This window comes from Antedon mediterranea, chromosome 4, assembly GCF_964355755.1.
Source record: "Antedon mediterranea chromosome 4, ecAntMedi1.1, whole genome shotgun sequence".
Taxonomy (NCBI): domain Eukaryota; kingdom Metazoa; phylum Echinodermata; class Crinoidea; order Comatulida; family Antedonidae; genus Antedon; species Antedon mediterranea.
This window is the reverse complement of record NC_092673.1, coordinates 34,383,752-34,399,383: the sequence shown is the minus strand read 5'-3', so window position 1 is coordinate 34,399,383 and position 15,632 is coordinate 34,383,752. Positions and strand designations below refer to the sequence as shown.

Genomic DNA, 15,632 nt, shown 5'->3' with positions numbered 1-15,632 from the left:
AATATCTATGTATTTATATCTATATATTCTAGAAGGAATTATCAGTGTTGTATCTCAACTTATAAACAATATTTGCCTATATCATAGGAAAACTTAGTTATATGTATCACATGTGGTCCCTGTATCATAGTAGGTTAGGTCACCCGATTATCAGTGCTGAATTTATTTATTTGTTCTTTATACTGGGTGACCTCTTTAGTAAAAAACGGTTCTCCTAGGGGCCCAGTACACAAAACACAATAACACTAAAATTAAAACAATTTAGAACAAACCAGCGATACAAATACAAAAACTATACAACAAAGAATAAAATAACACCCCACCCAACCCACATTCCAAATGTATCCACCATCAGCATTCAAGATCTGAGAACCCCTAAAAATAAATTTTCTTCTAGCCTTGGGTAATAATAACCTACCATTAGAATTGAACCTGGTAGAATTAATTATGAACATCATGAGCTAAATTAAAGCTATTTTGGAGAGTGAGGACCCTGCCACTCAAGCATTTTTTTTAAACGTAAGAACATGGGTGTCACGTTTTATACTAAGAAAAGTCCAACCAAGAGAAGTATCTCCACATACTACAATAGTATCTACAATCCCAGTCATTTATATTTATATATACTCAAACAACTGATATCAAATTAACAATTCTAGAAGTAAAAGTTATAAAAGCTATTTCTCTAAGTAAAGATGGGGTTTTTAGCAGAGAAACGAATATGCCAAAACGAGAAGCCAAATACTTTACTAAACTTATAAGCCTACAAAACCACACAAAAAACTTTACTTAAAGACATGCGTGTTGTTGAACGGAATGTAGTAGCTACTAAGACGCACTTTATCTATCTATGATGGTAAGTGTAAACAGATATATACAGAAATGTGTCAAAACACACGGTTGTTATACCGTCAATCGTCAGACTGACTGGCACTCGGTAAACTGCCAATTTCATTTAACATTTATTCGCGCTAAAATGTCCTTAGTAATGTGCATCATCTCTTTGAAACTTTCAAATTAAGCTGTAAACTTATTGTTTAAGGTTCTGCTGAGTTATTTTACTAATTGTCCCATAGTAACCCATTGTTTACTTCAATACGAAATGCTGCGACCATTTTTTATTATGTCAGACAGCAAAGGAGATACAATTGTGGTAAGGTATGTTCAGTTCTTCGACGTTAAACATTATTGCAAAACAAGTATGCCAATGTATCTTGAAATAGCAGCTGGTATGTTTGACATTTTCATTATACTTTCTTTCTCTGCTTTGTGAAATCATGATGAAAGTATACTTCAACATACGTTATAATAAACAATGTACAGTCGAATGATCTCGTCGACTGTTTCGCCAATGGCAAATTGTACTAATTTATACGACTTTACGAGACGTTTTAGGAAGTTCTCAATATGCCTGAAGAAACGACAGTACATGTTTTAATAGTGATCATTCTCAAAATGCAAATGACTTCATGTTGTTGTCTCTAATTAAGATAAGATAAAGATAAGATAATTTTCAGTTAAGTTTATTAAAACCTTTTTAAACAGTAAATAACATAAATAAATATTTTATACATTTTATTCATTTATTTTAAAGTTTTACTTTATTTATTCATTTTTCTTCTTTAGTGGGAGTAACCCACATATATGTTCTTTGATCCGAAAATCAATCGGAAGGTTCCTTTATTTTGTTTATTCATTTGAGAAACAAAACGTAGCAATCGTCCTAATTGAAAGGATCTAATAAAACATGTATTGTTCAGAAACTCTTTTAACTAAAATGTTATTACTGTAGAACATTGTCAACACTTGTCTATTTAGTTTTCACTATTCAGTATTATCGTAATTGAACATATTACTGTTAAGCTCTGTCTACATTATCAAACTTTATGAGACAAAACATGTGATGTGCCCATATATGGACAAGATGATGTCATATCACTACCATATTTGGGCATATCACTACCATATTTGGGCACATCATACCTTTTTATGTCAAACGAGTTTGGTATTGTAGACAGAGCTTTAGGGATAGCGCCGGTTTAAACATTTTATTTTTTATTTATTTATTTGTGGATTCTTACCACTTTTATTTCTTCAAAAAGTATGTAACGGATATTTACAAAGTATTGCACTACATTTAATGTTTATGTGAAACATCAGACGAGTAGGGGGTTACCCCGGTGTACTAGTCCATTCATACACACACACTGTCGTGGACAGACGTATTGGCGCCGTAGTTGGCTGCCGATGTCACAATGGGACCCTTAGTGGAGCAGTGGCCTTCAACTATGAAGTTTGCTCCTTAAAATAGTAGAAGAAGAAGACTTATGATGTATTTATCATTACATTATTCCCTACATTGTATTCTAAGGACAAAATAGTATGTCTAACTTATATTGTTGGTGGTTGTCATATTCGTCTTGATAGTCATTTTGTTTCCATGCAGAAAGACTTTAACACGTCTTTTCTAATACTGACTGATGTTGACCAGTTTCATCCTCTAAGCCTAAATTTATATCTTGGCATTAAAGCCCATTTAATACATTTTAGATAGTATTTGTAAATCTATCGAGGTTTTTTTAATTTAAAAATTTCATTCAAAATAATAAATTGTGTGAAATATAAAATATGGTAATGTAAAACAAAAGAGAATGTTTAGGAGGGGGAAGCTGGGCTCATGAAAGAAGACACAGAAGGTTTGAACCTTGTGTAGGTTTAAAAACAACAATATTAAAAAGTATACAGTAATACCAATTTTTTTTAATGATACTTCTTCTGACGTAATTCAGATTTATTTTAGGGGATGTTTTTAAAATCTTTTAATCTTTATTCAACAAAACCAATTCGCAACAAAAAGCCGAATCACATGGTTATAGACAAAATACTGATATTTTCAATATCTGTTAGAATTTCTCTCCATTCGTGTATCGGAGATTACTTTTCTGTGTTTGCTTTACTTATTTCTATATAAATTATGAGAACTCAATATTTTTGCCACAAGCAAATTCCATCAACACTGTTTAATAAATGAAACATGAAATCCTAGTCGTTAGAAGGATTTTAAACTTCTCAGAACATCAACGTTACAAGTTTTAACAAGTTGTTACTAAATTTTCAGCAATTGTTACCTTATAACATGATATATAGTTAAGATTTAGAGATAATGAAATTTTGAGTATGAATTTTATTGTGCATTTGTTACCACAATCTAAGCTTAGAAATTAAAATCGTGAAAAAAACTGACAACCATGTAAAGTCATTCTTGATATATTCTAAGCTCGAAATTGTATTTTTTTTCTTTAATATTATGTAGCATTAACGATACTTTAATGTAATCTAAATTATGTTTCCTGAATGCTAAACTAAATAATACCTATTGGATATAGGCCTATCATGGAGTTTAAGCTGTAGTAGTGTAGTATTGTTTGCCTTGTATTTAATTTATTTATTTAACAATGTTCGTGGGCAGCGAACTATTTTAAAGTTTTTGTTTCCAGACGGTACAAGGAAAATGTATTGCAATATCAAATAAAAACAAAATAAAAAATGAAGTTTAATAAAGGCATTATGTAGTTGTTATTTACAATACAAGACGATGAATTAAAGAAGCTGAATGACTGGTATTTTAAGAGACCACAATAAGTAATGAATCTTTTTTTTTTTATTGTTTGGTTTTGAATCTATGGAAAAGAAACTTTTCCGCCTAAGGTTTTATTGTGTCTCCTTATAGATTTAGACAATGAATGTTGAAGCCTATCGGGCCGACGATCTTAATATTTGGAAATAATATGATGATACAATAATGATATTTAAAATGTTCTTATAAATCCAAAAAATATGAGGCCGACCAACTAGATTGGGATAGCTACAAACTTGTATAATCCAACAAAAGGATATGTGGAATTATTGGAGCATCACCATTGAAAGATCGTTGTATAACAGTTAGTATATCCGATATATTGATCATGTAGAGGACCGAATACATCAATTCCAAAAAAAAAGATACTGTTTGCTGTCCCAAAAAGACGGTACTACCGTTATACGTGGATTAAAATTTCGGTTATATTTAGAAATCAGGCAATCGAAACCAACTTTAACAAACAACCTCAGTGGGCTATTTATTGCGACTCCAGCTCCACAACGTAGAAGAGGAGGACCCGTATTTATGTGTGTATACATATGTATACATGTATGTAGAGGATGACGCATTGAATACCGTAAAGAGATACTAAAGACCCCCAAAATACCGTCATCATTTCCTATGGCATACCTGTCCACATTTAAACGTACATAACATTAAAAACCTACCAACCTACACGTAATTTTGAAATATGATTTTATCTGTAAATTTATTATTTACTATACTTTTGGCAAATATAAATCGTGATTATATTAGCAAGTACGTGTTATTCTGAGATTTTAAACTCGATATTTGTGGGTCTAAGATATTCGGTTACAAAATGTTGAGTAATGATCTATAGGATAATTTCTTGTCAGCAATAAATCGATGGAATCGCTCGGGGTATCACTGATTCTTAGAACGTCCTCCATGGTGGCATGGTTTTCCTCGTGTGCCCAATTGGAATGTACAGCAATGATTTGTGTTTTTTTTTTTCTTCATCTCTTTGTCTCATCGTGTCTTAGTAGAATACAATACATAACATTGTGTGAAATATAAAATATGGTAATGTAAGATAAAAGAGGATGTTTACAAACAAAAGGTTGGGTCTTGTGTGTGTGATGTGGAGAGAGGGACTGGGGGCTTATGTACTAAAAGCAGAAGGTTTGAAGTTTGACCCACCTCAAACCAGCTTTCCTAGAGGTAATACAATAGATTGTGGGCGATTTTAAACAAAAGGAGAGAACAGAATTGGAACAAGACGAGTAGAATTGAAGATATTGGGTTGATAACATTGAAATTTACAAGCAGATCTGTATATAAATTATGCTAAATTCTGAAATGCAAACTTTTTATGGAAATAGCCTATTGGATACGAACCTAGGTCTACACTGGCTGATATCTGATACAACGGTACGTTATTACAAACTCAAACCTATCAAATATAATATTTTGTTAAAAAGATAATAGAATTTGCAATACTAGGTAAGCCTTTGTCACCAAAAATAATGATATCATTGTTTAGATTAATTAAATTTCCTGTTATTTCAAATATAAGGTTTTTAACACATATCCACATGTTACAATACACAAACATATTATGAAGTAAATTGTCTTTTTCTTTTTTACAAAAGGAACACAAGTCGGATTCAGTTAATCCAATCCTGAAAAACCTTTCATTTGTAAAAATAATTTTGTGTAGGTATTTAAATTGGAAAGCTTTTACTTTACTCCTCAAGTTCTACCAGAGGTATAACTCAAAGTTTCCGAGAACCATGTAGACATACATGGATTAGAGGGTAAAAGCGAGCAAACGCTTAGCTCGTCAAAATTATTGTAAGTATAGGAGAGGCCTAAAGAACAATTAATAAACGGTACTCATTACTTATGAACAAAAATATTGAGAGAGAAAAATAGCTAACTAATATCGTACTAATGTATAATGTATGCTCCTTCAGGTTTCTCTAAGGAACAAACATCATACTTCACGTGAAGCTACTTGAAAGGAATACACGTAGTTCGTATCATGACTATAGCTTAGCATAACATCGGTCATAAAAGGCATATATAATCACATCAAGCAAACGTGATAACATACACATACTAGTGACTCTTACAAGGATGTCAGTGAATAGCTCTTAGAAACCCTCAATATTATCAAATTGAGCCCATGAGAAATTCATAATATGCTATATATAACACTCAAGCTGAGATGTGTTTTTTTCCTTTATCGATTTTTGTCTTATGTTTTTATTACGTTCCTGTTTTGTTCCACGTATTGAAATATTTCAGAAATGACAAGCGCCTAGATCAGTGTAATATATTGCAGTGTATCTGTTTGCAATGGTTTATTTCTATTTTCTGTTTTCTTTTGGACGAATTTTGTTTTTATTATGAGGTTATCGATCAGAATGTAAAGCTACGTTTACATTGAGCCCAGATTCCGGATAAAAATCGTTAAAAAATGTTAGATTATTAGAAGACACGTTAAGATGAAAAGATTGAGCGAGTGAGAGTGAGTGAGGTAGAGTAGAGTGAAGAAAACGAGTATTATGTCCTTTAAAGGGAAGATGAGAAGAGTGTCGATTATGGCAAAGGACCATAGACATAGTACGAACAGGAGGAAGAAAAGGACGAAGAGGGTGTTCAGGGGACTGCGTGATGGCCAGTAGTCATGTAAACACACAATTTCCAAAATTTATATTCATAGCCAAACTTACCAAATTTTCAGCAATTTTATTGATGTTGTGTACGGTAACTCAACATAAAAGACGTATTGTGATGGCGCTAGTGACACTCAGATATGCGTGATTAATTAATAGAATGACGTAATTAATTAACCGCATAATTACGGAGAAACATGTAGTACTCTGGGTCCATTGCGGTACGGGAGACCGGTGCACGTTATGCTATTGTAACAGTGATGTGTAAAAAACAAATGATTTAGCTGATTATTGTTGTTTTGTACTTGTCGCCAGAAGATTATTGACCGAGATCCATGGTGGAAAACATGTAGTTCGGCTGTATTAATGTAACCCACATACATAAGCCATCGTCTTCTCCATGGTTTAAGCAAGTATAATTTTGCGAACATTATTTCCAGTTCACTGCAGTCAATTTGAAATAGGTTAGAATTATTTTGTCCAATAAAGCTTTAAATATCAATGTACTTATAACTAATACCAGCGCACTTTCTATTCATTACTACTAAGTTTCATTATTTTTTTTATGTAACGGATAAAGTATTAGTTACAGCTCCAAACGTCATCAAGTTGGTTCTAGTTTTAATTCACCAGCAAATAATTACTACAGACTTACTCTTAATGACTGTATTTATTCAAATAAACGCACAGCTTTGAATAAACGCTTGGGCCCCTCGAAAATCTCCCCTACTCCCAACCTCTAGGACATCATTTGAAATAAGTGCCCCCTCGAATAAACTCATTCCTTCCTTCGACTAAACTTACTTGAATAAACGCCCCTCCACATAAATATTCACAATAGTACAACACATTTATATTTGTAGTAGATTTCATGATCTACGGTATTAAAGCATTTTCTGCTTTTTTTAACTGTATTTTATCACTTCTTGATATTAATTTTTTTTTTTTTTAAATTGCACTGCAATGATATTGTTACATTTTGTGTTAAATCCGGTTATCTATATTGATTATTGGCGAAGGCTGCCGGAATTTCGGAATTGTTTGAGTGTGGCACGAATGAAAAATCTTGTTCAGTGTTCACGGTACTGAAAAACGCTCTATCACCAATACGACCAAGGAAGATTAAAATTTAAAAAAAAATAATTTTAATCTTTTCTGAGACGAACAACATAATTTCCAAGTAATTTTCCACTGATGGATGAATAATTGAATGAACCTCGATCCAGAAAGGGCAGTTATTTTAACAGTTTGTTGTTCAAGCTCTTAGGCTTGTATCTCGTATATAAGATATTAGTATATAAGGTATCGAATCATTTTATATGCAGATCTTGAAGAATATAAACATTTTCTTCAGAGATCAAAAGGTGAAAGACGTTAAAATTTATATGTACATTTATACTGGTAACAAGTAAGCTTAGGGAAGCAATTTGAGCAAATAAGTGCTGAGCAGAAAGACTAGTGTTTGCATTTACTAATGGAACAGTTTCTTAAAATGACCGGAAACTGTTTTACTTCGAAAATTCATCAGAGTATTAATTACGAATATAAACTGTGTATCTCCGCAATATCTTAAGATAGCTACTACTCAGAAAAACAATTTAAGCATTCCATAGAAACCCTTATTTTAAAGACGTTAAAGCCAATCAAGAGCGTTGATTAAAAAACACGATTATTTTATATATATACATCAGTTGGTACATAATAGGTTGTGTTGTGAGTGAGTGATTGAACAGTCATCTTGACTCGTATGATGTTTATCTGCCTTTTTTTAAAGCTTGGTTCCCACTAGGACCCAACTCAAGCCCACCGGAACTCATGAACAATCACGACGCGATGAATCATCGAAATGTCGCTTGTGATTGGTAACTTGCGTTGTGCCTATGTCGCTGCGTTTCGTCCAAGTGGGGAACCACATTTTAATGTACAGTATTCGACTGCGGCTTTAATGTGACCATGTAGTCTAAAGCTCTGTCTACACTATCAAAACTAGTTTGACAAAAAAAGTGTAAATATGGTATGGTGATGTGACATCATCATGTCCATATATACCACACATTCATTTTTTTGTCACATAAAGTTTGATAGTGTAGACAAGGCTTTACTTATTTGATTGTAGGAAATTGAATGAATTTCACGTATCATGTGCCATGTTGGCTACCAGTATTAACAATATCCATTCGCAAATTTAGGGCCTGGTACCGATCGTAACCCACATTTAGGCCTAATACACCAGGAATGAATAAAAAGGTGAATACCATAAACAGAACATTGACACGCGCGCGCGCAAGTATCGATAACCGGGCGGTACACGTTTCACGCCGCGAATGTAATGATAAATATAAATGCTCCTTGCAATGTGAACCGGAAAACAATTATTTTAAATGTTGCGTGTCTTATCATAGCAGCAATTATGACCCATAGCTGATTATTCTCAATAAAGACACTGATTATCAAACGATGAGCATCAATTACTTTAAAGGGAGCAAATTTATCACCTGTTTAACAATAACCAAGTACGCTGTTAAGGATGTGCTTAGGACAAATTAATAATACGGCGTCTTCATGAAATAAAAGTATATATCGACGGAAAGAACTACTACTTTTCAAAAGTGACAATAGTATTTATTCCACATAGTTAGGCAAAGACAAGCTTATCTATTATAAATGTAGCCTAGGTTATATACAAATATTTTATTTGATATACAAGAGGCACAATAACACGTACCTTCTTTCTAAAGGCTGCCGGAGCATACTGAACAACTTATACACGCGAAGTGACACGTAATTTATACGTGACGTATGATCTCAGTGTGAACATCAAATCGAATGCAGTCAATTTACAATTTCATTGCGGCGAATTCGGAACTCGCGAAGGTTCCACGTGCGTGTGTGAATTCGCCTCGGTTGCATTTATTAATTTAAATTGATTGGATTTGACACTTGACGTGTGTCGCTTTGTGTGTAAATATGAGTGTACCGGACTTTGTGATCAAAATAAGCACCGTGCGGCGCTTAATCAATAGTGTTTTATTGCGGCGTGTGACGATGGCGACCTTATTTATTTAGTTAACAGTTTTCAGAGAACTTAATTTGAAAGGATTAGGCCTATAATATTATATAAAACAAAGTTTTAAAAAAGTTTAACAAACCATTCCACCCTTAGAGCCTGCGCTTAAAGTTGAATGAACGACGTCTTTCCGATCACCTCCTTTAATAATAACTTTCATTTATTTCTTTCATTACCCTTAATACGATTTAAACACGAATGAATTTTCTTATAATTTGTTCAGTTAGGTCTTCTGACACGGACGTTTAAACATTATTCAAATTATATAATCTTTCGACATCCGTTTAAAAAAACATTATATGCAAACAAAAATAATGGCAGTCGACGTTTAATACCTTCCCGTAACTTAAAATAAATAAAATAAATGCAGTCGACGTTTAATACCTTCCCGTAACTTAAAATAAATAAAATAAATGCAGTCGACGTTTAATACCTTCCCGTAACTTAAAATAAATAAAATAAATGCAGTCGACGTTTAATACCTTCCCGTAACTTAAAATAAATAAAATAAATGCAGTCGACGTTTAATACCTTCCCGTAACTTAAAATAAATAAAATAAAATAAATGCAGTCGACGTTTACATTATTATCTTCATTCTCTTATCAATAATGCATTTTATGTACAGAATTGTTATTACATTTTTTTTAAATCATCCTTTTGGTATTATTTTTCATGTTAATCAAGTATCATGTTAACTATATTAAAGCCAAGATTGTAACAATATCCATCAGGTAAGACATCCACAAACATATACTTAGATTAGATTCGAACTTTACACCGTAAATGTGCTGATCGGGCACTAAACCAGATCTCAACCAGCATATTTATATGATTTCTAAATAAAAGCAGTTTGCATTAAAGTTTTACATAAATAATATAGATAAATAATATAGTGACGTGTGTCCTGAGACAACAATCCAAATAGTCTCAGGTGTGACTAATGTAAGTATGACACGCTTCATAGCTACACACAGGCACTATAAATGGTGGAATTTTCAATATCGTGGAGTTCCATAACAGGCCTACAAAAGTATGTTACCAGTAAAACCAGTAACCAGCCACTGGTTATAGTTCATAAATATAAAAATTCTTTTCATAGTAGGTTTTTGCTAGAAAATTTAGATTTAGTAATTTAAAATACAGTTTATAAATAATACCCAATTGTGTTCACATACATAAACAAAACATAATCAAATTGTGATCATAATGGGCCTCATTAGTTACCAATAATTATTTATTTTATCGGTAAAAAGGCATAAACAGTAACCTTTAAAAAACATGCCATTCCACAATGCCCCCTACAACACTGGTAAATAACACCAAACACAGTTCTGTTGGTAAACAACAAAACTACATAGGAAAGCGAATTGGCTTGTGTAACCGCTTTGCATCAACAAACAAGCGTAAGGCTGGTTAACACAGGAGTTTGCACTAGGCCTACATAACTAGTTTATAAATAATAAATAATACCAACATGTGTAAAACAAACAATAGATACATATATTATTCAATTATTTACTTTTGTAATACAATTTAAATTAATTAAATTATTTATAAGCACACAAACTTTATGCCATCGATTATGTAACATAGTCCATAAAAGAATTGTATACACTTCTAACTAAAAACATTAAGATAAACATAATGCTAAAGTAAATAATAAATGTAACAAATGATGAATATATAGTTTAATTTCTCCATGAAACAAGTACAAGTGCATTTAAGTACATACAAATATATGCAATTATATATTTAGAATAACTTATTATTATTAAGTATGCAAATGTAGTACAAATATTTAGTATAATTTATACATGAGTACATAATTATAGAAATGTACAAGTGTACAAGCGTACAAGCGTACAACAAGTGTACAAGTGTACAAGCGTACAACAAGTGTACAAGCGTACAACAAGTGTACAAGTGTACAAGCGTACAAGCGTACAACAAGTGTACAAGTGTACAAGCGTACAACAAGTGTACAAGCGTACAAGCGTACAACAAGTGTACAAGCGTACAAGCGTACAACAAGTGTGCTAGTGTACAAGCGTACAACAAGTGTGCTAGTGTACAAGCGTACAACAAGTGTGCTAGTGTACAAGCGTACAACAAGTGTACAAGTGTACAAGCGTACAACAAGTGTGCTAGTGTACAAGCGTACAACAAGTGTACAAGTGTACAAGATACAAGATACAAGATACAAGATAACTTTATTGTCAAAATTGTTAACAATTTCGAGATATGTTTTGTACCTGAGTAGAATAAATAATACGATATGATATAGACACTAACAGGGTTAGAATGTAAAAGGAAGATAAAAATGATTGTGCCTAATAAAAATTATTATATTATATATATAATTATATAAAATATATTAAAGTACTGTACAGTACATCTTGCTTTTGAACTATATCTAATTTAATCATAAGTACCTTAACATGCTAACATTTACAATAAAAAATGTCGGTATGTTAATAACCCTTGACCATAACGCATCTTGAATAAACTTGCGTTTAATCAATCAGTCACATTAACGAATGTAAGATGAATAGTACTTACTTATATCTGAAGTTCTTTAACAGTAAATTACCTCCCCGCAGAACATAAATTCATTGTTATTCAATAAGGTTACAATCTTGATGATAAATTAATAGAAAAACATGTGGCCAATTATTAATTTATGGAAAATGTTATACGTATGTTAGGAGAACAGAGCAAGATGTATGCGGCCATTAAAAACATAGTGACCAATAACAAGAATACAGCTCAGACATAAAGACTCCAAAGAAAAATAAAAAATATAACAAAGGTAGCGACAAAAAGCTTAGGTCTGTTTTCTAATCGGCTTTCTAACATTCTTTCCATTTTCTTTAAATAATAAGTTGTTTTGAAAGGAAAGGTTAACAGCTTTGAGATGAAGTAATAAAAATATAACAGCTTGGAACAATATAACTATAATAAAGAAATAAAATATAAATTAGTTCGTATTTGATTGCGAATGTTAGAAATAAACTTGAAATGGAGACGGCTACATGGTTTAAAAAGTTTATAAAGACAAATTCTCTTTTTTTTCTCTGTTTTTCAACCAATCAAATCGATCTATCAACATTGGTTTAACTACAAAGAAAACGTTACTATATCTACAGAGGGCAACAAACAGTAAAGTTCTGATGAGGATATAAGTCTACATTAGAAAATTTGAGAAACCTCTGAGTTGGCAAATTTGAGCAAACTCTGAGTTGGCAAACGTAAGCAAACTCTGAGTTAGCAAATTTGAGGAAACTCTTGAATTTGCAAATTTGAGCAAACTCTGAGTTACCAAATATGAGCAAACTCTGAGTTACCAAATTTGAGCAAACTGAGTTTGCAAACTTGAGAAAAAGAAATGTTTGTTAGTTTAGCCCAGTTGGCAAACTGTAGTGCAGAAGTTAGGCTATTTACCTTCTTGTCAAACTAGTTTACTGAGATTTTACTCAGTGAATCAAATAACAGGGATTGTAGTCATGTGATTCTGCAGGACAGCCTACTGTAACCAGACACTGTACTTTTTTATGAACTTCTAAAAAAAAAAGGCAAATTAAGAGTTTCCAAACAGAGTTTGGTGAAGTTCACTAGACTAGTCTTTACAAATAAACATCGGTAACATTTCTTGATAATAGTCCATTTTTTAAAGTAAACAAAATAGAGATTCTGTATCTTAAATTTCATCTGTTTTATATAAATGACAGTTTTTTATAAATAATAGAAGTTTGATTATCCTTGTCTGATCATCTGAGTCGCTGGCTAACAGCCAGTTATTATTAAGAGTTGACATTTTTTTACTTTCTTTTCATAATCTCACCCCTCATCCAAATTGAAAATGACCAAAATGAAATGTCTTAATAAGAAAACTCAGTTGGCTTCAATCATAACACTTTGGTTAATTGTATTATACTGCATGGCAATGTTCAAATATATATAAAAAAAGTGCAAAATGTATGATTTTTTTTTCATAACAATAATCGTAAGAATAACTCATTTCATTCCCTGACACAGTTCTTTTTATAGTTTTTATGTAGAGATATAATATTGTCCCCTCAAAACATAATTTGTAAAATGTTTGTTGTTGAATAAGCCATTTTTAATATCACATAATAGTTACTTACTTTGAACAAAAATTAGTTTCTGTGTACAAAATAATATATTTCTAAAATAAAACGAATAAACACAGGAACGTAGTACGTACATGTTTAAATACAGTATTAGGAAACATAGACTTTAAGAATAGTGCAAAAACCAAATTGTTTCTGATTTTTGACTCATACAAATGCAAAAGTGTTGCTCCCTTTTTACAAATAGAATATAACAACAAAAATGACTTAAAAACATTACCCTGTTAATATCATAAGATTGTTACAACAAAACATAAAATTGACAAAAATATCTATAAAGCACTCTGTTATTGGCAACTTGGTAGTACTCTACTGGGTGGGATCTACTGGTACTCTGGTTTCTATTCACTATGACTGTTCTGATGTTATTTCTTCCTCGCTACTTGATGCGTCCTCAATAATTGGCAGTTTTTCGTGGACGTAGTGTTTAGTTCCTCCTTCGGCATATTGCTGTACGCAGTCGCCCGACCCTTGCAGAATCCACTTAGCAGTGAGAAGACCTTCCACGCCAACAGGGCCGCGGGAATGTATACGAGTAGTACTGATGCCAACCTCTGCGCCTGTCAAATGAAAATTTAACTGTTATATAACTACTGTACTTTAAATAAAAAATAATTTTCTTTTAAATTTGTTCTGTTCACTTTACCTCACAGTACTTTATAGTAATTAAAAAATCTTGACAATTTAGCTGTTTTTTACATTTTGACTATTTTTGTATCGAGCCACAGCAATAGCATGTTACAGTATGTTTCGTTGCCTTTGAATTTAATTACTTTTATTTAAATTTTGTTCTTTTTCTTCAATTTCTTATTGCATTTGAGTTGTCATTTTGTTTTTAACAATAAATCCTAATTACTCACTTCAATGTCATTTAGAAAAACACAATTTGTAATTCAGCCACAGGCTGCTATATTTGATATTCTTTGCGATTTTTATATTTCCAATAAAATATCATTATAATATTATAAATTTAAACATGTTAATTTGATCTGTTTTGTGCAACATTTGTATGACTTTTGTAGTTTATTCTGTTGTCTATATAGATCACTATGCTACCAATATAAAAGTATATAAAAACCCAAATGAATTGGTTGATTTAATAGATGCTTCAAATATTAAGGATTATATTATGTAATTGTAAGGATTTAACAGGTAACTAAAGTGAATATTATATCAATTAGGTATCTGATCATCAAAAGTAGAACTCCTATCAATAGGGAACCCCTTTGGGCCCAATAAAGCGTCCATGAATAGAGGTGCCCCTCAATTGAGGTTGGTCATAGTGTTGAACATATATTTCTCCTTGTTCGTTTCACTGGATAATGACCCTGTGAATAGCGGTGTCCAAAAGAAAAGGTTGGACTACTGTATATTTGCGCAATAGTAAATGTAGCCTTTTATAAATTCATGTTGAAACACACACACATATTATTATATTATATGTAGGATTCTTAAAGTTTAATTATGGACTTACCAGCATAGAAGAAGGTTGCTTTGAAAGCATAAGGTATGGCAGCATTTAAGATTGTAGTTCACGCTCACTGACAGCAGTTAATGTTTACAGATTTGTATTATCACTTATAATTAATTTGTAGTTGAACTTTGAACTGTATTCTACATTAGTGCTGCCTTATTGGGGGTCATATCTTAAACAGCATTCAATGTAGAGACTTATTTGATTGGGGTCACCTAAAGTTGCATTTTATGTGGGGGGATATTTATTGGGGTCAATTTAAACTACATCCTATGTGGGGATATTTCAAGATTTATCTGGGGTCATCTTAATGGTCAGCATAATCAACATGAAATATTTATCTGAGGGTTATTTTGTAAAGATAAGCTATACATTAAAATATATGTAGTACTTTTACATTATTAATGCTATAGTAAATAAACTATGTTAACTAACTATGTGATGCCCCTGAGTTATGTAATGAATTAATGTACGCTACATGTTTTGCTCTGATAGTTACGTCTGCCTTTAGGAGAAAGCAACAAATAGATTGTACTATTTACAACAAAAATTGTAGGTAATTTATTTGAAATTTGACAAATTTCTTTAATCTTTTACCCTTTCAATCAATCCATTTCAATTTAACAATTAGCTTATATATGTTGACATATGGATTAT

General features: G+C 31.9%; 1 protein-coding gene across 3 annotated transcripts in view; it reads right to left on the bottom strand.

Moving 5' to 3' along the window:
- Nucleotides 1–11,707: 11,707 nt before the first annotated feature.
- Nucleotides 11,708–15,632, bottom strand: part of LOC140047398 (delta-1-pyrroline-5-carboxylate synthase-like) — a 38,598-nt gene continuing 34,673 nt past the window's right edge. For all 3 annotated transcript variants that reach the window (XM_072092412.1, XM_072092411.1, XM_072092413.1), the window contains one exon: nt 11,708–14,061. In XM_072092412.1, the coding sequence (XP_071948513.1) occupies nt 13,850–14,061 (212 nt within the window). In that variant the 3' untranslated portion in view covers nt 11,708–13,849. The remainder of the gene's footprint in view (nt 14,062–15,632) is intronic.